This window comes from Callithrix jacchus, chromosome 1 (assembly GCF_049354715.1).
Source record: "Callithrix jacchus isolate 240 chromosome 1, calJac240_pri, whole genome shotgun sequence".
NCBI lineage: Eukaryota > Metazoa > Chordata > Mammalia > Primates > Cebidae > Callithrix > Callithrix jacchus.
In genome coordinates, this window is record NC_133502.1 from 179,034,012 (window position 1) to 179,055,613 (window position 21,602).

Genomic DNA, 21,602 nt, shown 5'->3' on the forward strand with positions numbered 1-21,602 from the left:
CCATTAATGCTATGGGTTGAAGGATGGGTGGGTAGATGGATGAATGGATAGATGGCTAGGTGGCTGGGTAGATAAATGAATGGGTGGATGAATGAATGAATGAATGGGCAGACGGATGGGTGGATGAGTGCCTGGATAGATGAATGGATGGATGGCTGAATGAAAAGATTGGTGGGTAGGTAGACAAATGGATGGTTGGGTGGTTGGGTGGATGGGCAGATGGATGGGTGTGTAGATGAATGGAGAAATGAATGGATGATTGAATGGAAGGATAGGTGGTAGGTAGATGAATGGATGGTTGGATAGTTGGATGGTTGGGTGGATGGGTGGTGGATGGGCAGATGAATGGGTGTGTGGATGAATGGAGAAATGAATGGATGATTGAATGGAGGGATAGGTGGGTAGGTAGATAAATGGATGGTTGGATGGTTGGGTGGATGGGTGGATAGATGGGTGGGTGGATGAATGGAGAAATGAATGGATGATTGGTTGAATGGAGGGATAGGTGGGTAGTAGATGAATGGATGGTTGGATGGTTGGGTGGATGGGTGGATAGATGAGTGGGTGGATAGATAGAGAGATGGATGGATGATTGGCTGAATGAAAGGATAGGTGGGTAGGTAGATGAGTGGTTGGTTAGATGGTTGAGTGGATGGGCAGATGGATGGGTGTGTAGATGAATGGAGAGATGAATGGATGATTGAAAGGATAGGTGGTAGGTAGATGAATGGATGGTTGGATAGTTGGATGGTTGGGTGGATGGGTGGTGGATGGGCAGATGAATGGGTGGGTGGATGAATGGAGAAATGAATGGATGATTGAATGGAGGGATAGGTGGGTAGTAGATGAATGGATGGGTGGGTGGATGGGTGGGTGGATAGATGGGTGGGTGGATGAATGGAGAAATGAATGGATGATTAGTTGAATGGAGGGATAGGTGGGTAGTAGATGAATGGATGGGTGGATAGTTGGGTGAATGGGTGGGTGGATGGGCGGGTGGATGGGTATGTGGATGAATGGAGAGTTGAATGCATGATTGAATGGAAGGATGGGTGGGTAGGTAGATGAATAAATGGTTGGATGGATGGATGGGTGGGTAGTGTGTGGGTGGATGGATGGATGGATGGATGAAAGGAATAACTTGTTTTTCTGTCTTGCCTATATGTACCAAGACATCTCTACCCATTCCTCAGTAAGAAAAAGGCAGCACAGAGGAAGGGGCACAGGCCAGGCCTGGTGGCTGCTTCTGCTTCTTGTTGTCCTTCATGGGCCTCTGGGCAGAGACAGAGAATTCACATCCTCTGACCCATATGGGAGCAGCCTGCGACCCTGGAGCTCCCCTAGTCAAAGCCTGCCAAATCATCTCATTCTCTGCTCTGCATACAGGCCACCCACAGCCCAAGGTCACATGGTTCAAAGATGGCCGGCCCCTGGCTGGTGGAGATGCCCACCACATCTCCCCAGATGGAGTCCTCCTGTGGGTCCTCCAGGCAAACCTGTCCAGCGCTGGCCACTACTCCTGCATTGCAGCCAACACTGTTGGGGAGAAGACCAAACACTTCCAGCTCAGTGTCCTATGTAAGTTCTGGGCATGTCCTGGCCACCCCAGGTGCTGGGGGGAGGGAGAAGCAAGGTAACTGGCACTGGGTACCAGCCCCAACCCCGAACGTGGGTGTCATTAGTCCTGGCAGTAGCAAGGGATTGAGAAAAGGAAATAGTCAGAAACAAGAGTAGAATTTACAGCATGGGTCCAGGGAACCAACACAAGCGTGGGAACCGCATTGGCCCAGAGCTCTGGGCTCCAAACACTTTTATTATGTACACAGTCTCATTGATCTTATGGGTGTGGAAGGGGAGGGTGAAGGGGTAGGTAAGACGGCTGAGGGGAGAGCACTTGAGATCCTTCTAAGATGTGCTAAGCTAGTGCTCTGAGTTTATCACCGATAGTTATCAGGCTGCGGCTGCATCAGAAGTATAGCAGATGAGGAGCCACCGGGTCTGACCACACCCAATGCATCGGGGGCCTTTTATATCGGGGGCCCAGCATCCGGCACATAGAGCAATTAAAATCACTTCATACTAGAATTGCCTGAACCCAGGAGGCGGAGGTTGCGGTGAGCCGAGATCGCGCCATTGCACTCCAGCCTGGGTAACAAGAGCGAAACTCCGTCTCAAAAAAAAATCACTCCATACTGAGAACATAGGCAGAGCCCTGTGAGCTCTGCCCTGCAAGGCTTGTCTCCTCCTTGCCAGCTCCCATCTGCAAAGACCCTCCTGGATCTTGTGAGCAGAGGTCGCCTCCCTTCTCAGAGATCTTTGCATAAGCCCTCTTTACGAGGCCCTCATGCAGTCTCCATGTTGAGAATCGTTCGTGGGACCACAGCAGTATTCCCTGCTCTGCAGCCACCCCGCGGTGCTCCCGGTGTCACTGTGCTCTCAGATGGTCTTTACCTTAGGCCCCTGTTGCCGCTTGATTTCTAATTAACTGCACCAATAATATAGTTTAGTTCAATGTATAAAATTTAGTGTCCTCTGAGCCAAGCAAGCTTAGAATTACTGAGTTAGAACGAACACAGGTCTCCCCCGGCCATCTTGACCCACAGCCGGCTCCTTTCAGAAAGCTTCCCACGAACCATTCTATTTTTCTTCTAATTCTCCGAGTCTGACAACAGCAAAAGTCATAGAGCAACTCTGTTGACTGAGCGTTTATCATGGGCCAGGCATTGCAACAGGCCTGATGGATGGAATCTTCACAGTGACCCTAGGAGGTGGGAGATGTCCTTGTCCCCATGTCACTGACAAAGCCCTGAGGTTCAGAGAGGTGACAAGACTTATTGCCAGGCCCCAGGGTGGTGGGTTCACCTCCAGGCTTCTCTCCATCTCTGAGGGCAAGGCCTACCTACTATTCCCTTAGCCTGGAGAAACAGAGCGTCAGTCAGATAAGAGGGGCACAGACCAGCTTCCAGGGTTTCTCTCTGTTGGAATCCCCCTTCCCTCTATCTCTGTATGGGGGAGCTGTTTTCTTCTTCCTTCCTTCTCTCTTGCCTAGTAAACTCTCCGATCCTTAAAACCAAAACAAATAGGCCGGGCGCAGTGGCTCATGCCTGTAATCCCAGCACTTTGGGAGGCTGAGGCGGGTGGATCACGAGGTCAAGAGATCGAGACCATCCTGGTCAACATGGTGAAACCCCGTCTCTACTAAAAACACAAAAAATTAGCTGAGCACGGTGGCATGTGCCTGTAATCCCAGCTGCTCAGGAGGCTGAGGCAGGAGAATTGCCTGAACCCAGGAGGTGGAGGTTGCGGTGAGCCGAGATCGCGCCATTACACTCCAGCCTGGGTAACGAGAGCGAAACTCGGTCTCAAAAAAAAAAAAAAAAAAAAACCAAAACAAATAAATAAAAGAAAAATCTGTTTCTAAAACTCTGACAGTTAAAGGGAGAGTCCCCTGCAGGAGCTGAAGGAAGAAATGTTGGGACCAATGAAAGCAAAGTGACTCCGCTCAGCAGGGAACAAAGCCCCCCTCCCCCACTCCCCCACTCAAACAGGATTCAGAAGCCTCTGGTTAATGGGTGGAGAGGCTGCACGCTGAGAAGCTTTGGGGAAGATGGAGGCAGACATTACTCAGCTTTCCCTTGTAGTATTGCTTAGTGTTGGAGAGCCAAGCTCTGGGTTACACAGTCTGAGTTCAAGCCTGGCTGCCCTGAGCATGGGCTTCTCTGAGCCTCAGTTTCCCATCTCTGTAATGTAAGTGACAGAAGCGCTGAGGCCAAGCACTGGGGTCTAAGGCTTTCCTAGTTCTTAGGAAAGGAACCTCTGCTCACAAGTACCCCACTTTCCCCACCACAGTGGCTCCCACCATCCTGGGAGTGGCCGAGGACAGTGCAGATGAGGAGGTGACCGTGACCATCAACAACCCCATCTCTCTGATCTGCGAGGCGCTGGCCTTCCCTTCCCCCAACATCACCTGGATGAAGGATGGGGCCCCGTTTGAGGCCTCCAGGAACATCCAGCTGCTCCCAGGTGATGCCCTCTGGCAGGGAGGAGGGAGGGGACAGGTGACATGTCATCAGGGTTGGAGGAGAGGACCAGTGAGCCTCTCCTTGTGCCTGGCATGAGGCTGCAACTTCAGGGTGACCCTGGCCCCTGGCCCCCACACAGGTACCCATGGGCTGCAGATCCTGAATGCCCAGAAGGAAGATGCTGGTCAGTACACCTGTGTGGTCACCAACGAGCTTGGGGAGGCAGTGAAAAACTACCACGTGGAAGTGCTCAGTGAGTCGGGGACCCTGGGACATAGCTGGCTGGGCAGAAGATGGCTGGGAACCAAGGGGTCCAGGCACCTGAGCCACCCTTGGTGCCCTGGGGTGCCTCCCTGTGGCTTATGCCCTCTGGCAGTCACCAGGCAGCTAGGGCGGGCTCCAGAGGACAGACTGAGGGGACCCACTACAGTCCTGGCTTCCTCCTGCCACTTCTGCTTCGGGGTATAACCAGAGGCTCTGCAGATTGAGACTTGGGACCCCCAAAGAAGGCCTCGGAGGTGACCCCAGGAATTCCCCTGCCTCAGACCTGCCCCGTCCTGTAACCCTTGCAGACAAATGCTCTCTCCCCTAAGTGAACAGCCAGGAACAGGGTAGTTCCAGGATCCCTGTGTCTCTGGGCTGGCCCCTATTTCTGGGGCTGCCCCCAGGTCTAGGGTAAGCTCAGGGTCTCAGACCCCTTGTGCTTTTCAGTCCCCCCTTCCATCTCCAAAGATGACCCCTTGGGGGAGGTCAGTGTGAAGGAAGTGAAGACCAAGGTCAACAGCACTTTGACCCTGGAGTGTGAGTGCTGGGCTGTGCCCCCACCCACCATCCGCTGGTACAAGGATGGGCAGGTGAGTGTGGGACCCCTGAGCAGCTTCTGGCTCTCACCTGTGCTTCCGGCTGGTTCTGCTTGGAACATTCTAGAAAAGGCTTCCCTTAAAGCACTTGGCCCTAGAGCTGGTCCAGGCCCCATCCACCCTTTATTTATTTTATTTTTATTTTTCCAAAATGGAGTCTTGCTCTGTCACCCTGGCTGGAGTGCAGTGGTACAATCTTGGCTCACTGCAACCTCTGCCTCCCAGGTTCAAGCTATTCTCCCTGCCTCAGCCTCCTGAGTAGCTGGGATGACAGGTGCCCACCACCATGCCCAGCTAATTTTTATAATTTTTAGTAGAGATGAGGTTTCACCATGTTGGCCAGACTAGTCTCAAACTTCTGACCTCTGGTGATCTGCTCACCTCGGCCTCCCAAAGTGCTGGGATTACAGGTGTGAGCCACTTCGCCCAGCCTTTTAATTTTAATTTTTGAGACAGAGTCTCGCTCTGTTGCCCAGGCTGGAGTACGATGGCACTATCTTGGCTCACTGCAGCCTCTGCCTCCCAGGTTCAAGTGAGTTTCCTGCCTCAGCCTCCAGAGTAGCTGGGACTACAGGTGTGCACCACCACGCCCAGCTAATTTTTTGTATTTTTAGTAGACAGGGTTTCTCCACGTTGGCCAGGCTGGTCTCAAACTCCTGCCCTCAGGTGATCTGCCCACCTTGGCCTCCCAAAGTGCTGGGATTACAGGTGTGAGCCATTATGCCTGGCCATATTTTTAAATGAAATATTGAACTCTTTGTAAACTTTAAACTCTACTATTTGCACCCACGTATGGCCCTTCTCATTTTTATGCTCTATGGATTTGGTTTTGTGAACTTCTCGGCTGTTCCCGTCACTTCCTGCTGCATATTTGGAGAATGTTTTGAGAAATAAGCGCACTTGTCTTGCTCCTCTCAGCCCCTCATTTCTCATCTCCCTTCCCCCGACTCCATCATCCTCCTCGCAGCCCGTGACCCCCAGCCCGCGGCTGCGCGTCCTGGGTGAAGGGCGACTGCTCCAGATCCAGCCCACGCAGGTCTCAGACTCGGGGCGGTACCTGTGTGTGGCCACCAACGTGGCTGGCGAGGACGACCAGGACTTCAACGTGCTCATCCAGGGTGTGTGTCACCAGTGGGCAGGGGGCGGGGCGTTGGCCAGTGTGAGGACATTGAGGGGCTGGCCCTCTGGAGACCCCGCCGTGTGTCTTCCGCATTGGCTTATCTCAGCAGCCCAGAGCGCATTCTGCCCCAGCCCCTCTGCCTCGAGGGACCAAAGCCAAAGACGAGGGCTCTGGCCCCAAACCACAGAATTGAGTGGTAGAGCTGGACTGGTCTGGTTGGGCCAGAATGCCACGCTCTTAACCCCTCTGCCAAATGCCTCTCACTTTGTTAGGGAAACCTGGGGACTGGCTTCAGAACCTCTGGTCAAGAGGAAGCTGAGTGGCTGCCTCGATGGTTGAAGCTGCTTGTGGGTTCATGGGGCTCGTAATATTCTCTCGCTTTCGTCAGTGCTGGACGTTTCCCTTTTTAAAAAGTGAAGGAAGAAAAGGAGGGAGTCGGGAGTCAGAGAGGCTGGGAGGCTGGGAAGGGGAGGTTGAGGGGGGAGGCTGAGTGGGGGTGCTGAGAGGCTAGAAGGAGGAGGCTGGGAGGGTATGCTGGAAGGCTGCACAGGGGAGGCTGGGGGAGGCTGTGGAGACTGGGAGGGAGAGGCTAAGAGGCTGGGGAGGAAACTGGGAAGGGGAGGCAGGGAGGCTGGGATGGAGAGGCTGGTAGGCTGGTATGGGGAGGCTGGGAGGAGGAGACAGGGAGGCTGGAAGGGGGAGGCCAGGAGGAGGAGGCTGGGAGGTAGGAAGGGGAGGCTAGGAGTGAGAGGCTGGGAGACTGGGATGGGGAGGTTGGGAAAGTGAACCTGGCAGGGGGAGGCAGGGAGGCTGGGAGGAAGAGGCTGGGAGGTGGGAAGGGGAAGCTGGGAGCAGGAGGCTGGAAGGCTAGAACGGGGAGGCAGGAAGGCAGGAGGCTGACAGGCAAGCTGGGTGGTGGATAAATGTCGAGAGCCAGATTTTGCTGCACGGTGGAGTGCCCATGGAGCGTCCTGGCGGGAGGAGCACCTGCTCCGGGCTGCTCATTCCCTTCCTCACCTCCAGTGCTTCTGGCCACCAGCCTCTAGCCCTGGCTCTGTCATTAGCTAGTTATGTTAATGACAACTTGGGGATGACATGGCCCCCTCCAGGCCTTAATTTTACCCTTTGTAAAATGCAGGTGATCAAAGCGGGTGACCTTGAGGGCCCCCTTTGTTTCTAAAGCTGATGATTTTGTGCCTCTGTGCTCTGATAAACAAATGCTGGCTAAAGCTTAGAACCTGGCTTCCAACTGTGGAAAATATGTCCATGTTACAAGGAGTCTTTAGCGCCCATTAGGCATGAGCTGCTTAGGGAAGGGGCCTTATCCTAGTCGCCAGCACATAGTAGTTGCTCCATAAACACTGGTTTAGGGAGTGAGGGAATTTAAGAAATGCCTTGACCTAAGGGAATGGCTCAAGTAATGGATTTCTGCACCTGGGAGAGGCGGGGATGAGAATCTCCGTGAGCAGAGGAGTATTCCCCCCTCTGCTGTGTCTCCTGAGGACTTTGTCTTCCCTACCCAGTGCCCCCCATGTTCCAGAAGGTGGGTGATGCCAGTGCAGCCTTCGAGAGCCTGTCTTGGGAGGAGGAGGCCCGGGGCACAGTAACGGAATACAGGGAGATCGTGGAGAACAACCCAGCCTACCTGTACTGTGACACCAATGCGATCCCACCTCCGGAGCTCACCTGGTACAGAGAGGGTCAGCCCCTCCCAGCCGAGGACGGGCTGCTTGTGCTGCAAGGTGGGTCAGGGCTGCATGAAGAAGGTGGGTGCTTTGAGCTGCCTGCTGTGTGACCTCAAGCAGGGCACACAACCACTCTGGACCTTAGCTGCAGTTTGTAAACTGGGGCTGCAAGTTCTTTGCCTGTATGAAGGCAAAGACTGGATTACCCTTTGCCTCTGGTTTATAGATCGATGCCTTTTACCATGGGGCATCCCCTTCTGGGCTTCAAGATCCATAATGTCCTTAAACCATTGGCAGAAACTGCCATTTTCTCTGCAGAGGCAGCTGGCGACTTCGGTAATCATCAGCAAAGCTCATGACCCCGAGCGCTGGCGAAGCTCTAACTTGGGCTTTTGAAGACCACTCTTGTGGCTGAAGCTCATGTTTTGCGTGTCTGTTTTTTCTTTTGCCACCTTAGGTGGTATTTGTTTATTTAAGGTAATTTCATTTTTAAAAGCAAGCCTTTTATTTTAGAATACTTTTTTGTAGGTGATTTGACTTAAAAGGCTCTAGGGGTGGGGCTTAGAAACGCCTGGCCCACCACTGGCTCATGAGGGAAGTCCGGGTGGTCCCTCGGTTTGAGATTCGATCGCTTGAGGCCAGACAGGGGTCAGTGGCGGGGTTGGTATTGGGGAGAAGTGGTCAGTTGCATGAGCAGAATCGGACCAGGGTTTCTACTTTGGTGATTGCAAAAAAAAGGAGGTGGCCAGGTATGGTGGCTCACAGCTATAATCCCAGCACTTTGGGAGGCTAAGGTAGGAGAATCGGTTGAGGCCAGGTATTGAAGACCAGTCCAGGCAACATCATGAGACCCTGTCTGTAGCAAATATTCTAAAACTAGCTGGGCATGGTGGCGTGTACCTGTGGTCCCAGCTTCTTGGGAGGCTGAAGCAGGAGGATCCCTTGAGCCCAGGAGATCAAAGCTGCAGTGAGCCATGATCACACTGCTGTACTCCAGCCTGGGTGACAGATCAAGACCCTGTCTCAAAAAAAGAAAAAAAAAAAAACAAAAAGGAGTCCTCTCGCAGATCCAGGGGTGCAGCTCTTACTGGCCGCTGATAGTTCCTGATAGAAACCTCTGGACAGACCCTTTAACCTGGCCACTGACCATTTACCCTGACCCCAAGTCCTGGTGCACAGCAGGCTCGGTCACCTGCTGATCCCGATCAGACTCTAACCATCAGTTAACCATAGCTGACCCTAGCCCACAGCCACCAACCACCCTCCGCTCCTACCCACTCACCTCTAACCCACCGCTTACCTCTCACCCTGGCCACTGACCTCTAACCTCTGTCCTCTGAGAACACAGGTGTCATGGTCACAGCTGATCTGAATTCTTACCTTGACCTCACGCTAACCTCAAACATCAACTGACCCCCATGACACCACGGCTGCCCCAGTCCTGCCACTGGGCTTTGCAGGCTCTTAGCTTGGTCAAGTCACCCATAGCCGGGGCCGGCCTCAACCCAGAATTCTGAGCACGCAGTAACCCTAACCAGGCCCCACTGGAGATCAACTCCAGTCTCCATCGATACCAGGCTCTGGCCCTGGCTGGCTCTTTTTTTTTTTTTTGAGATGAGTCTCGCTCTGTCACCCAGGCTGGAGTGCAGTGGAGCGATCTCAGCTCACTGCCACCTCCACCTCCTGGCTTAAAGTGATTCTCCTGCCTCAGCCTCCCGAGTAACTGGGACTAAGGCGTGCGCCACCACACCCGGCTAATTTTTGTCATTTTAGTACAGACGGAGTTTCGCCATGTTGGCCAGGCTGGTTGTGAACTCCTGACCTCAGGTGATCCACCTGCCTTGGCCTCCCAAAGTGCTGGGATTGTAGGTGTGAGCCACTGTGCCTGGCCCTGGGTGGCTTTTGATTACATAGGGTCCCAGGTGATGCCTTCCCTGCCCCCACCCGTACCCCCACAACCGCCACAGCCCTGGGTGCTGCCTCCCTTGCCTCCTGAGTCTCCCTCCGGACTCTGCCCTTGCCAAGGAGCTGGGCTCGGCACGACAGCAGAGCTGAGCCAGGAACCACTGCATCACACTGGGCACTGCTGTGAAGGCTCAGGTTTGCCGTCAGTAGGATGGGAGTGACAACAGCTCATGCCCCGCAGAGGTGTTGTGGGACAGGCCCAGAATGTGCAGCTCAGGGCCTGGCGCACACTCCTGACTTGACCCCCCTCCACCCAGGAGCTGGGCAGGACAGGCTGATTCACTTCATTTCACAGATGAGGCAGGAAACAGTGACATGTCCCAGGTCCATTCCAGAGGCAAGAGCAGCTTCCTTGCTCTTGGGGGTGACTCTTGTGCCTGAGCTCAGGCGTTTGTCCCATGTCCTTGCAGGAGGCCGGGTGTTGCAGATCCCCCTGGTCCGGGCAGAGGACGCGGGGAGGTACTCGTGCAAGGCCTCCAATGAGGTGGGCGAGGACTGGCTGCACTACCAGCTGCAGGTGCTGAGTGAGTGGCAGGGCCACAGGTGGGGAGTCCCAGGACTGCATGCCCCAGAAGGGCCTCCCTTGGAAGGGGCCAAGGCACAGGGCACTCAGTCGTGCTGTACTCAGAGGTTGAAAATGGAGTTACAAGCTCGGCCTCAAAAATCATGCAGGACTGGGCACGGTTCCAAGCTGTGTGACATTGAGCAAGTCACAACCCTTTCTGGGCCCCAATTCCTTACCTGTGTCAGGGACTGGGAGGGCTTGGAGAGAAGAGTACAGGGTCCCAGCCAGCACTTGACGCCAAATGCCACCCTTACCTCCACAGTCACCCCACCCCCAGACACCTGTGCCAGCCCCTCAGCCTCCTCTCCCCCACCCCCAGCCCCACCTGTGATCCTGGGCAACACAGAGGAGCTGGTGGAAGAGGTGACAGTCAACGCCAGCAGCACTGTCAACCTGCAGTGCCCGGCCCTGGGAAACCCCATGCCCACCATCTCGTGGCTCCAGAATGGGCTGCCTTTCTCCTCGAGCCCACGGCTGCAGGTCCTGGAGGATGGGCAAGTCTTGCAGGTCAGGGCAGCCCCCTGCACGGACTGGGGCAGCAGCTGCCGAGTCCCACCACCACTTGTCTGGGAACCAGGGAGGGGTCGTTATCTGCAAATGAGGCTTTTCACTGGGAGCAGGGCTGGAGCCCAGCAAAAAATCACCTGTGAGGAGCCTGCTGGGCCAGGACAGGGCTGTGCACAGCATCCAGAGGTTCAGGAGACAGCTAGCAGAGGATCACATGAGCGAGGACCAGAGCCCAGCACTGCACAGAGCAGCCTTCTGTGGGACTGCCAGATGACGCATACGGAGCTGTGCCCAGCACTCACACACCAGGCAGTCCCCCTAGTTACCCCATGTGCAGACTCAGAGCTGCAGGGACCCCTGGAGCCCAGCACACACAGCACAGCCTTCCACAGGGGTCGGGAAGGCTGTTGTTACATTGGGTTTGCTGCCGAGAACCACCCGACACCAACCTCACATGCCCGCTCCTGAGCACCACACTGGCCCTGGGTGGAGGTGGTTCCAGATCTCCATGAGCTGCCTGGTGCCTGCGTCCCTGGCATGGGATGGGAGGGATGGAGGGAGGGAGTCCTCACGGTCATTCCCGAGGGTGGTGGTGTCCGAGGGGCTTCAGGCATCTCCCAGGCATGGCTCCCTGCACCCTCAGGTTTCCACGGCAGAAGTGGCCGACACCACCAGCTACATGTGTGTGGCCGAGAACCAGGCAGGCTCTGCTGAGAAACTCTTTACCCTCAGGGTTCAAGGTGAGCTGGGCCAAGCAGGCAGCCCTTGTGGGTTCCTTTTCCCTCCCCAAGGAGCACCGCCCTGGGGCTTCTAGTGTCCTGGGCTCTGGGCCCTGGACTCAGGGTTCAGGGATCCCAGCCTGGCACCAGCCGCATCCTGACAGACAGCATTTGGGGGGCCCTGATCACTATCAGGCCACCCCCAGGTGATTTTAAGCCACTTTGGAGGTGGCCAGGGAACAGCTCTTTTGAGGCGTTCCGAGCACTTCCTGTGTACCTGACATGAGGCCAAGCTCTTTCCCTGAGCCGACTCCTCCAGCAGAGCTAGGACGTTAGCCCTGCTTTGCAGCTGTGGCAGCAGACTCAGGGAGGTCGCCCTCAGAGAGGAGGTGGCGCTCCCACCGCCCTGGAGCCTGCGCTCCCAGCCTCTGCAACTCATGACGTACAATGCACTGAGGTGACTGTGAGTTCTGTCTCCAGATGCGGAGACAGGTATGGTCTCAGAGATGGAGGAAGACTGTTGAGCCCTCAAGGTCACGGGCTTGTACCTGAATTGATATCAGCTCTGCTACTGACCATCGGTGTGGCCTTGGAACAGGGACTCTCCCTCTCTGATCCCCTACCCAGTGTCCTTATATGTAAGAGAGTCATGGCAAATGGAGGTTTCTGAGTTATTTGAAGTTGTGCTGGGTGAGGCTCAGGGTTTCTCTTGGGCTCCAGGCTCCCCTGCCGGTGTGATTCTCATGCCTTTCTCTGTCATGGTGGCTGTGGGGATAGTCCCGCCACGAATTGCAGGCCTGAACTTGGAGCAGATCACTGCCATCCTCAACAGCAGCGTCTCCCTCCCTTGCGATGTCCACGCTCACCCAAGCCCAGAGGTCACATGGTACAAGGACAGCCGGGCCCTCTCCCTGGGTGAAGAATTCTTCCTCCTGCCTGGTGGGTAAACTGAGGCTTCTGGCCCAGGTATAAGGTTACATGGGGAAAGAGTGGCTTCCCCCACCTGGGACAGGGCTGTGGGTCGGGCAGGGATTTAGGATGAGGGGCTGGGCTAGAATGCTGGTGTGAGGCGCTGGCTCCCCCGGCAGGCACCCACACGCTGCAGCTGGCTCGAGCTCAGCTGTCGGACTCTGGGACGTACACCTGCGAAGCCCTCAATCCTGCTGGCCGAGACCAGAAGCTGGTGCAGCTCAGTGTTCTGAGTGCGTCCATGTCTGTCCCCAACTCATGCTGTCCCTCACCCTTCAGTCAGCCCTCAGCCCACACCCCCCGGGGAAACAGAGCCAGGAGAGGGGCAGGAAGCATGGGGGAGGCTGGGACCCCCACACGGGTCAGCTCTGAGGAGGGGGAGCGACAGGATGGGCCCCAAGAGCCTCGCTGGGGAAGAGGCGTCCCCAAGCCTGTGTGGTCAGGGAAGTCCGTTTCACTGTGGAGCCTGTTTCAAGGCTCGTGGGCTTCAGAATCCTCCTGGGGAAAAGCTGGGCCAAGGTGTCTTGAGCAAGGACTCACTGGAAGGTTCTTTCAGCCCTGAGGCTGGTTCCTTCACTTGCATGAACACCAGCCACACACTGCACCAGGCCCTGTGGACTCAGCCATGGGGAAGGGGTGCTTCTACGTTGGTTTGCTGGAGAAACAGGGAGCTGAAGGGGCCCCCACAAAGGGCTGTGACCCAGCTGGGGCCTGCCCCATGCAGGAAAAGCCTGGGTCTGGGCAGGCATCAGCATCTCCCCTATGTAGGAAGCTGAGGCTCAGAGAGGCAGGAAGCTGTCCACGGTCACTCAGCGGGTCCTTGGTGTGCTGGCCCGGTTCTCTTCCTCCAGCTCCCCTGGGTCTGCACCAGCCCCGGGGCCGGGACTGCTGGGATGGGTCTGCTGTGTGCCCCTGGTGGGTCTCCACTGGCATTTTCCCTGTGGCTGAATGTGAAGGGTATGGGGACAGTGGCAGCGCCTCACTCTGCTGTCTCCTGCCCCCAGTTCCCCCTGCCTTTGGGCAGGCTCCCAGCAGCCCCCAGGATGCCATAGTGGTGAGGGCCGGGGACAAGGCTGTCCTGAGCTGCGAGACAGATGCACTCCCTGAGCCAACTGTGACCTGGTACAAGGATGGGCAGCCCCTAGGCCTGGCGCAGCAGACCCAGGCTCTGCGGGGTGGTCAGAGGCTGGAGATCCAGGACGCCCAGGTGAGCAACCCTGGGGGTGTGGGTAACTGTGGGCAGCTGCGGGAAAGTCGCCTCCCAGCCCTGGCGAGCTGGGGGGAAGAAGGTGGGCAGGATGTGGGCTGCTGCCTCCTTGGCCTGTGGGACCCCAAACTGAGTTGATTAGCAGCGTCCAGAGTGGAAGATACGGCTCTGGAGTCACGTCCAGACCCAGCCCTGCAGTTGAGGTCTGAGCCCTTCCTGCCTCAGTTTCCTCCGCATTTAGAAGCTTTTGTCCGGGTTGCTCTGGCTGGCTGGCTGAGACTCCTGGAGTGTGCCCTCCCTTCTCCCTCCCTGGATTAGGTGCTCACAGCAGTTTTTGGATGAATGTTTGCTGCCCTTCTGGACATCCATTCTGGGCTCCTCTCCTGGCCAGGCTCCATCCCCACAGCAATGGGGAGCCTCTTCCTCCCCACTTGGCACAGGGAGTGAGGTGCCCAGAGCCTGTGTATTCACTGTTGAGGGGCCCTCCTGCTTCTTGAATCTCTTGGAAAAGTCCAGAAGGACCTGATTCCCTTTGGCTCCCCAGTCAGGACCAGCATATGTGGGGGTCCCCTGCTCTGGAAGTTTTGGGGGCCTAGATGCTTTTAGGGAGCCTCGCACTGCAGCCCCAGCTCCGGCACACAGTCAGCATGTGCTCTTCCTCTCCCAGGTGTCAGATAAAGGTGTATACAGCTGTCAAGTCAGCAACGTGGCAGGGGAGGCCGTGCAGACCTTCGTCCTCACCGTCCAGGGTAAGCCAGGGACCAGCCTGGCCAACGTGACCGTGGAGCCCCTAGCAACACATGGGGCTGCCAGGGAGGAGAAAGACGATGCCGGGACAGAGTCAGGGCTGCCAAGTGCTGAGGGCACGCTTACTAGAATTTCTAATATCTCTATATCATCTATACTGTATCTATGTCTGTCGATTTCTTTTTGTAGAGTTGGGGTCTCATTATGTTGCCCAGGCTGGTTTTGAACTCCTGGACTCAAGCAGTCCTCCTGCCTCAGCCTCCCAAAGTGCTGACATTACAGGCAAGGGCCACTGCACCCAGCTGATTTCTAAAATTTGAAAGACTAGGGTTAGCAGGCTCCAAATAGAACATGATTCATGGGGCTTAGTAGAGTGACTCTTACCCCAGAGCCTAAGGTTTACCTCCAGTGCATAAGTCTAAAAGCAGTAGCTGCCTGCCAGCCACATTGGACGTACCCGATCCCATGGACGGTGTCTATAAAGTGCTGGGCACAGGGCCTGGCACGTGGGCACCAGGATGAAGGAGCCATATGAGACCAGACACACAGGAGGCCATGCCACCTGCATCTTGATCCCTGAGAGGGCCTGTCCCATCCGCCCAAGGATGGAGCATGAATGCTGTTTGATTGGACATGTGGCTCCAGCTGGGATAAGGGGGAGCCTATTTACATCATCCAGGGAACCTGGCCAGATTTTCTGGGGCTCAGATATTATGTTAGAACTTAGACTTAGCCTTGCAACAAAGAAACTCCAAAATGTACCTGAGTAAATGAGAGAGTTGGACTCTCATTCAAAAGCCCAGAGGTGAGTACGTAGGCTGGTGGGTAGCTCAGCTCCATGTGGTAGTTCAGGGACCTGGGTTCCTTCCCTCCTATTGATCTTCTGTTTCTTAGGGTGTTGTTCTTGTGCCTATGGTTGAAGCTGGGACACTGCATCCTGTCCCGGCCCACAGGAAGCAGAAAAGAGCAGAAGTGGTAGGCAAGCATGTATTTCACACAGGAGTAGCACCTGTCCCTTCTGCATATATTCCATTAGTGCGTGCTCAGGCAGCTGGCTGCGGGGGACACTGGAAGATGTAGTTTCTGCTAGAGTGACCATGGGCTCAGCTAAAACTGTGCTGTGCATAATGGGAAGAATGGGCTGGGGGGACACTCGCTGTCTGCCACAGATGCCTAAGCCAGTAGCCTCCCAACCGGGTGGGCAGTGGGCACATGCAGCCCTGAGCCATACACAACACAATTGTCGAAAAGAACTGACAAGACGGAGTGCAGGCGGCTACCTGTAATCCCAGCACTTTGGGAGGCTGAGCCAGAGGGATCACTTGAGTCTAGGAGTTTGAGATCAGACTGTACAACATAGTGAGACCTTGTATCTACAAAACAAAGAAATAAAGTAGCAAGAAAAAGACTGACACCAGGCTTGCTGCTCAAAGCTTGCAGCCCTTTCTGATGGCTACATTGATGAACAGTGGAAAGTGGGGGAATATCTGGTCCCCCAGATGAGGGCAGAGGCATTTCATCTGGAGCCTGGTTGACTCTGTTCTACTGGTAGTGGCTGCCTGGGGTGTGTGACTTCATCCTGGTAGAGCCGGAGAGAGCGCTGGGATCGATTATTGATGTCTACCCTGGCACGGGTTAAGGACTGTGGGTGGGTGAGCCACATTTGCCATCCTTGGGCTAAGTAGACCTGGCTGGAGCTTTGCTTTGTTATGCTTTAAAATAGCCAGGTACTAGTTCTATTTACATTTGTGAACAAAACAAAATGGGAACTCCTAACTACTGGGACCGGCTTCGCAGGCCTCCATGATCTGCTTGAGGGAAGGAAATGGGTGAAGAGTCTCAGAATTCTGACAGCCTGGCTTTTTTCCTGCAGTGCCCCCAACGTTTGAGAACCCCAAGACAGAGATGGTGAGCCAGGTAGCTGGGAGCCCCCTGGTCCTGACCTGTGATGTGTCCGGGGTCCCTGCACCCACGGTCACTTGGCTGAAGGACAGGATGCCAGTGGGTGAGCACATGTGCCCTTGTCGGTTTCATGTAAAGCATTCTTGTCTTTAATGAGATGACAGCAGAAGCAGAGGAAGGAAGTTGTTGGTTGTCGATGATTTTGGCAAAACCAGAGGCTGGCTGTGCCATGTTGTCTCCACCCTGTTTGTATTTGAGCAAAGCGTTATTTATTGGTCTTTGGAATTCAAACATCAGGAGCGTCTCCTACTGGGGCTTGGAAGCTCCTTTGCATCCACGTCCTTAGTCAGCTCCCACAAGACAGCAGACATGGACTCTCCATTGTGCAGGGCGAGTGCTGAGGGCCATGGAAAGCCCACTGGCTGTCAGTGGGTTCAGCATTGGCCCCCAGAGCTGCTCCTTGGCGGTGGCTGAGCTCTGTTCTAACTGGGCCATTGGCCACCCCCACCCCCCAGCCAGCCTCCCCATTCTGGCCACTGCTGTCCCCACTATTCCTCCACATGAGGGCAGAAGCCCCACATGGTCTCCTGGGCCCGCTGTGCCTCCCATGCAGGCTCTGCAAGGGGCAGACAGGTCTGAAGGTGCAGCACGGAGCTGGTCCCTTGTCTGGGGGAAATCTGTCCACAGCAGGGGCCTGCACCACCGGCCACCTCTCCCTGGCCCGCTACATGCTAAATGTGACTGTGCTGGGCTCCTGAAACCTGCCCCTCTCTCTCAGTAACAGTTTTATTGAGATATAATTCACATACTATGTAATTCACCCACTGAAAACATCTAATTCAGCAATTTATATAGTACAGTCACAGAGTTGTGTGACCATCACCACACTCAAATTTAGAACATTTTTATCACCAAAATGACACCCCATACCCATCAGGAATCACTCCCTGGTTTCCCCAATTTCTTCTTCCCCAGACTCAGGAAACCATGAATCTGCTTTCTGTCTCTGTGGATTGGCCTGTTCTGCCCCTTTCACGTCAATGGCGTCATAGAGGGTGTGGCCTTTTGGGTCTGGCTCCGTCTGCTTAGCATGCTTTCAAAGTTCATCCACGTTGTAGCGTCGATCAGTACTTCATTCTTTTTCTTTTTCTTTTTTTTCTTTTGAGATGGAGTCTCACTCTGTCGCCCAGGCTGGAGTGCAGTGGCTCAATCTCGACTCACTGCAACTTCTGCCTCCCAGGTCCAAGCAATTCTCCTGCCTCAGCCTCCCGAGCAGCTGGTATTATAGGCGCGCTACCACACCTGGCTTACATTTGTATTTTTAGTAGAGACAGGGTTCCACCATGTTGGCCAGACTGGTCTCGAACTCCTGACCTCAGGTGATCCACCTGCCTCGGCCTCCCAAAGTGCTGGGATTACAGGCGTGAGCCACCATGCCCGGCCAGTTTTAAAAATTAAATGTTGTTCTTCATTTCTTTCTGTGGCTGTGAATATTCCACTGTGTGGCTGTGTCAGTTTTGTGCATCCACTGGTCAGTTGATGGGCATTTAGGTGTCTGCACCTTCTGGCTGTGACGCTTAGTGTCACTGTGATGCTCGGTGCTGCTGTGAACCTTGTGTCTGTGTTTCTGCGTGGACCTGTGTTGCTGCCTCTCTTGGGTCAGGTGGCTGCAGGCCCCATCCCCTCTTGTGTCCAACTCTATCTTGGCACATGTGTTCCCTGCCTGGAATACCTACCCTAGGCTCCCGTGGTCACCTCTGCTCCCCACTGACTGAGTCCTGCTCAACAGTCACGTCTCAACAGAGACTCGCCTCCTCCGGAAGCCCTCCTTGACCCCTCCAGCCCCCCAGGTTCCCCAGCTCCATCATGGCTTCACAGGGCTTGTCAGCACTGGGTCTCCTTGTTTCACTGCCCTGCCCCTGATACGTTGTGAACTCCTTGAGAACGGGGATGGAGCCGTCCTCATCTCTGATTCTCAAGCTCCCCGCTGGACGCAGGGAGTTGCCCGGGTGTTTGCGTTGAGAGGCTGATGAGGATCGGGGCAGGGAGATCAGCCTGCGCTGGGGCAGTTAGGGATGGCTTTGGGTAGGGCTGTGGCTGGAGGGAATGAAGGGGGAGCCCCAAAGGCAGGGAGCAGAGGCTTAGGGGGAGGCCCCAGGGTGACCTGTGTGGGGTCGGTGAGGAGCTGGTTTGACTTGATCAGAAACTTTGATAGATGGGAGTAGACGGGCAGGGCAGGGAGGGAGAGGAAGGGAGGTGAGAGCTGGGCCCAAGAGCAAATCCTGGACACTGAAGGATTTCCTGGTCCCTCAGGAAGAGCTGTCCCAAGTGGAAGGAAACAGGGGAGGATTCTAAGGAATAGAGACCGGGCTGGGAAAGAGGGGGACATAAAGGAAGGAGCCCTTGCCTCTGTGGCCTCAGTTTCCTATTAGCACAAGAAGCTGCCGGGGGATTCAGGGGCCCCCCTCTGTCCCACAGAGAGCAGCGTGGTGCATGGCGTGGTCTCTCGGGGGGGCCGCCTCCAGCTGAGCCGCCTGCAGCCAGCCCAGGCAGGCACCTACACATGCGTGGCTGAGAACACCCAGGCCGAGGCCCGCAAGGACTTCGTAGTGGCGGTGCTGGGTAGGTCTTCGCCCTGCACCTCCTGTCCTCCTCCCAGGGCAGCCCCTTCCCTTGCCCAGGGCCTCACTGCACCCCTGCCTCAGTGCCCCCCCAGATCCAGAGCTTGGGCACGGCGCAGGAGCACCACATCTTGGAAGGGCAGGAGGCGCGGCTGGACTGTGAGGCCGATGGGCAGCCACCGCCGGACGTGGCCTGGCTGAAGGATGGCAGCCCGCTGGGCCAGGACATGGGCTCCCACCTCCGGTAAAGCTCAGCCCATGCCCTCCCCACAGGTGGCAGCACCCAGGCCCCCTCACACCCTGCCCTCGGCCCTCTTCCCCACCACAGATTCTACCTGGATGGCAGCTCCCTGGTGCTAAAGGGCCTGAGGGCCTCGGACGCAGGTGCCTACACCTGTGTGGCCCACAACCCAGCTGGGGAGGACACCAGGCTGCACACGGTGACTGTGCTGGGTGAGGAGCCCTGGGGCACTGGGAGGGTGATGCGTGGGTTAGGGCGTGGGTGATAAGGTGACATTTGAGCAAAGCCCACACTGTCGCCTGGGCCACAGGTCTCACTTTCCTGGGCTTCTGTGCCCCATCCTCAAATTAGAGGACAATAACACCAGCCCAGAGTACAGAGGAGATTGGTGGGTGGGAGGAGTCAGGGAGTGGCTGTGCCCCTCCTGCAGTGGCTTCATCCCTCACGAAGGTGGCGGCAGAAGTTCGGGTCTCCACTGCTGGGAATTTCCCTGGGAGGAGCCCACCTTCCCCCCAAGACTTCCTTACCACCTGCCTTTCTTCTCTCCACCCACTCCCAGTTCCTCCCACCATTGAGCAGGGAGTGGACGGCTCAGGGACGCTGGTGAGCAGGCCTGGGGAGCTGGTGACCCTGAGGTGCCCTGTGCGGGGCTCCCCGCCCATCCACGTGAGCTGGCTCAAGAATGGCCTGCCCCTCCCGCTGTCGCAGCGCACCCACCTCCATGGCTCTGGCCGCACCCTCAGGTAGGGGAGATGGCAGACAAGCACTGGCTATGCCACTCAGAGTGGACATTTGGGGATTGTCAGCACACATGGGAGGTGCTGGAAGCCAGGACTGGCTACAACACCCACCTCTATCCCAGAGCAAGTGTGGACTGCGCCCCAGCTGCTAGTGTTAGGATGGGTCTCAGGGACCAGGGAAGGGAGGTGGGCGGGGTAGGAGGAGATGCAGGAGAAGTCAGGTTTCAGGGACAGAGAGACCAGCAGGCCACAGGAGAGCAGGCCTGAGCACTGACTGTCGGCTTTGGCGCCGTGGCTGTGACTGGGGACAGGCAGGAGCAGCTCAGGAGGAGTGGCGGGGCAGAAGGGCTGCAGAGAAGGTGGGAGGATAGACAGTGAAGCCAGGAGCAGAGAGGACTCTGGGGAGTTCTGACAGCAAAGAGGGGTGCGTTAGACCACGGGAGCTGAGCTGTCCATGTGGGATGAGGAGCTTCCCAAATTTGGGAGGCAGGAGGTCTGGCTTCAGAATGAGATGGCTGGGAGCAGGCAGTGGTGGTGGGGGCAGTTAGGGGCTTTATCCTGGGGACACGGGAACCCAGGTAAAGACTAAGCAAAGGCTGAGCTCAGTCACCCCATCCCCTCTGGCCAGCAAGCCTTTGGGGACAAAGGATGGAAAAGGGAGGAAGTCTTTCCATGCAGCCAGCCTCTCCTGCTTCTGTCCCTCTCTCCCTGTCCCTCTCTTCCCCCCCACCTCCTTCTTTCCCTCTCTCCTGCTCCCTCTCCTCTCGGAGGATTCAGGATTTCCCAGGTGCAACTGGCTGATGCCGGCATCTTCACCTGCGTGGCTGCAAGCCCAGCTGGCGTGGCAGACAGAAACTTCACCTTGCAGGTGCAGGGTATGGAGCAGGGGGTGGGGCAAGGGGGTCTCTGGCCTTGGTGGGTGAGAATCAAGGCCCTAGGCCCCTCTGCCCATCTGGGTGGAACCAAGGATGGGCCCTGGGGATGTTGAGGAGAGCAGACACTGCGGCTCAATCTCTGACTCACTGGATTGCTCCTTTGTGCTCCTGATATGCCCAGGATAGGCGGGGCAGAAAGGCTCTGCCCCCAGGAGGCCAGTGCAGGAAGCAGCTCTGTAAAAAGAGAATCACAATTCCAGGCAACTAGTGACACCAAGGGACAGAGCGAATGCTGTGGGAGCACAGAGGAGGGCCCCTCGCCTGGTCTTGGGGGATCAGGGTGGCTTCTCAGAGGAGGTCACATCTCAGCTGAGTACTGGAGGTGGGAGTCCTAGAATAAAATGGCTCCTGCCCACCTTTTTGCCCTCCACAGTGCCCCCTGTTTTGGAGCCGGTGGAGTTCCAGAATGATGTGATGGCAGTTCGTGGCTCCCTGGTGGAACTCCGGTGTGAGGCCCGGGGCATTCCCCAGCCTCTCGTGTCATGGATGAAAGATGGGGAGCCCTGGTTGCCTCAGAGCCTTGAGCAGGGGCCCAGCCTGCAACTGGAGATGGTGAGAGCTGCTGACTCGGGGACCTACTCCTGTGTGGCCATGAGCGAGGCAGGGGAAGCCAGAAGGCATTTCCAGCTGACAGTCATGGGTGGGTCCTCTGGCCTCTGGCCAGCTTCTCTGGGCTCAAGGGAGAGGGTGGGACTCTGGGGGCAATGGGGAGGGCAGTGAGGGAGGTGAGTTCCGGAGGCCTGGGCTGCCACCTGCGAGCAGAACTCAGGGAGCTTGGTTCCGGCTGGGACTCCTCT

At 56.2% G+C, this 21,602-nt stretch overlaps 1 protein-coding gene across 9 annotated transcripts in view; it reads left to right on the forward strand.

Moving 5' to 3' along the window:
- HMCN2 (hemicentin 2) overlaps nt 1-21,602 on the forward strand; it is a 167,573-nt gene that overhangs the window by 105,187 nt on the left and 40,784 nt on the right. For 8 of the 9 annotated variants that reach the window (XM_035260402.3, XM_035260417.3, XM_035260413.3 and 5 more), the window contains 20 exons: nt 1,387-1,578; nt 3,850-4,023; nt 4,162-4,275; nt 4,734-4,876; nt 5,850-6,000; nt 7,526-7,744; nt 10,063-10,176; nt 10,537-10,724; nt 11,368-11,464; nt 12,221-12,382; nt 12,532-12,645; nt 13,417-13,619; nt 14,287-14,368; nt 16,240-16,371; nt 18,747-18,890; nt 18,974-19,133; nt 19,218-19,342; nt 19,690-19,873; nt 20,648-20,745; nt 21,179-21,445. In XM_035260402.3, the coding sequence (XP_035116293.2) occupies nt 1,387-1,578; nt 3,850-4,023; nt 4,162-4,275; nt 4,734-4,876; nt 5,850-6,000; nt 7,526-7,744; nt 10,063-10,176; nt 10,537-10,724; nt 11,368-11,464; nt 12,221-12,382; nt 12,532-12,645; nt 13,417-13,619; nt 14,287-14,368; nt 16,240-16,371; nt 18,747-18,890; nt 18,974-19,133; nt 19,218-19,342; nt 19,690-19,873; nt 20,648-20,745; nt 21,179-21,445 (3,063 nt within the window). The remainder of the gene's footprint in view (nt 1-1,386; nt 1,579-3,849; nt 4,024-4,161; nt 4,276-4,733; nt 4,877-5,849; nt 6,001-7,525; nt 7,745-10,062; nt 10,177-10,536; nt 10,725-11,367; nt 11,465-12,220; nt 12,383-12,531; nt 12,646-13,416; nt 13,620-14,286; nt 14,369-16,239; nt 16,372-18,746; nt 18,891-18,973; nt 19,134-19,217; nt 19,343-19,689; nt 19,874-20,647; nt 20,746-21,178; nt 21,446-21,602) is intronic. The other variant, XM_054237089.2, reaches the window with a different exon arrangement.